The sequence below is a fragment of the Etheostoma spectabile genome, unplaced genomic scaffold, assembly GCF_008692095.1.
Source record: "Etheostoma spectabile isolate EspeVRDwgs_2016 unplaced genomic scaffold, UIUC_Espe_1.0 scaffold340, whole genome shotgun sequence".
Taxonomy (NCBI): domain Eukaryota; kingdom Metazoa; phylum Chordata; class Actinopteri; order Perciformes; family Percidae; genus Etheostoma; species Etheostoma spectabile.
In genome coordinates this window covers 768,027-770,077 of record NW_022605588.1, presented here as the reverse complement: position 1 = coordinate 770,077, position 2,051 = coordinate 768,027, and the positions used below count along the sequence as shown (strand labels likewise).

The window sequence follows — 2,051 nt, the reverse complement described above, 5'->3', positions numbered from 1 at the left end:
CCCCCCCCAAAACAAAAACAAAAAAAACACAATCTATGCCCTTGCTTGTAAAACCCATTAAATGTGTTAAGTTGCCATCTTGTTGAGAGGGACTTGGTGTGAGGAGAGCTTGCTGTGCTTCCTGTCGTGCAGGTGTCTGTAGTGGGCGTCATCCGAGGCTCGGCGGCCTTTGTGACAAACATCCAGTACTCTGTGGACGACATGACTGGTCCACCTTTAAATGTGAAGCAGTGGGTTAACACAGAGGCCAGTAGCATTAACAGGAATGTAGAAACCATCTTAAGAAATGTGCTTTTTTTGCTAAATAATAAAGTTCCAAATTGTGTTTGTCCCAGGCCGGTGCTGTGGCGAGGCGTGCTGCTCCTGGAACATACGTGAAGGTGACTGGAAGCCTACGCAGTCTGGATGTAAGCAACACAAACAAGCTTTAGAGATGATGGGCTTTAAAAGGACGTGAGCACTGATTTTTGGGACTCCTCCCTTTTTTGTTTTTTGCATTAGGGTCAAAGGTCATTGCTCGCAATGAACATTCGGTGTATCGAGGACCTGAATGAGATCACGTCCCACATGTTGGAAGTGGTACGAGCACATATGCAGCTTTTTGGAAAGGTACACAAGCTCGTGGAAGGTTTCGACCGTGGGACAGAGGTTCTGCCCTTGATTTGTGTGTCGGCCTAGTGCTGGTACGGTGGCTGTGAGGGCTCAATGTGCTGCAAACTAAAACACGCAAATAGCATTTCAGACTGACCTCAGGAAATGGCGTATGGATGACATGCCAATTCCTATCCCCCTAATGGCGTGTTACCGAGACGCACACTCGCTTTCTAGCGTGTTTATCGACGCCGTTTGGCCTCCATTGACTTACGTTACCTAGCGTGTATGTGTGAATTTATGCCATAACGAGTAGTATGAAAGGGTGAAAAGGATAGATTGTCGGGGTGGTGGATGGGTTAAAAACCACCCAGGTTTCCTAAACCCAACCAGTCTGCTTATACGGCGCTCAAAATGCTACAGGTAACACGCCACTCGGCTTTAGAAAGTCGGCGTGTGTGTTTACACTAAGTCATGATGTCATGAGGAAACGTCATCATCGACGTGCTGCGTCCAGCTTAGTGTTGCCAACCATGATTGTTAAAATCCTCGGTGCTTTTCATCAGCGAATATTCAAAGCTTCGATGTCTGTGCTCGTCGAATCCCAAAATCAAATCCCTACCCCTCGAAGGAATATTCAGATCCAGCCCTAGTTAAAAAAACAACAACCCGCAAACAACCAGAGATTGTTTTCCCTCTCCTAATAGGGTGGGGGAAAAAATCAATACAGCATAGTATCGCAATATTTTCAGTGGCAATACTGTATCGATACACAGGCTCCAAGTATGGATCTATTAATATATATATATATATATATATATATATATATATATATATATATATATATATCATATGTGTTGGTCAGTTTGTCCATTCTGCAACAATCAAATTGAAGTGATATGAACAAATAGAGAAATTCTTCTTTTTAAATAAAACAGATGTTAAAGTTTCCTCTTGGGGACGTCATTTGAAATTGGGAAAACTTAGAAGTGGGAGAAAAGGTTATAAATTGCAATATAATGCACCATGTTTAAAATTGCAGTAATATTGTATTGTGGCATAAGTATCGTGATGATATCATATCGGGAGGCATCTGATTCCCCCCCATCTCCTATCTTAGAATGTACCTGTGGTGTAGCCAGACCTTACTCCACAGTGCTGTGGAGATAGGTCTGACAATGCGAGACTAACTCTTAGCTGGTTCATAATCCAATAATGGCTACAAGAAGCGCTGTGTCCCAGCCTTGTGCATCGACTTTTCATGTCCCCTGGAAACAGTTTCCATTGTGCTGGACTTGAGCTCTTTGTAGAGTGTTCCTCTATATGCAGCGCTTTTTCTAAATGCAGCGCATTTAACACTGCCACCATCATCAAAAGGCCCAGCAGAGGCTGTACTTCCTGCTCCAGCTCAGGAAGCTCAATCTGCCTAAGGAGCTGCTGGTCCACTTCTCCAGTCTGTC

At 43.9% G+C, this 2,051-nt stretch overlaps 1 protein-coding gene across 2 annotated transcripts in view; it reads left to right on the top strand.

The window, feature by feature from the left end:
* The window catches only part of LOC116686251 (replication protein A 32 kDa subunit-A), a 7,925-nt gene that overhangs the window by 741 nt on the left and 5,133 nt on the right, over window positions 1-2,051 (top strand). The window contains exons 2-4 of one of the 2 annotated variants that reach the window (XM_032511214.1): window positions 133-252; window positions 357-407; window positions 502-609. In XM_032511214.1, coding sequence (XP_032367105.1) covers window positions 202-252; window positions 357-407; window positions 502-609 — 210 coding nt within the window. In that variant the 5' untranslated portion in view covers window positions 133-201. Of the gene's footprint in view, window positions 1-132; window positions 253-353; window positions 408-501; window positions 610-2,051 lie in introns of both variants that reach the window. The other variant, XM_032511212.1, reaches the window with a different exon arrangement.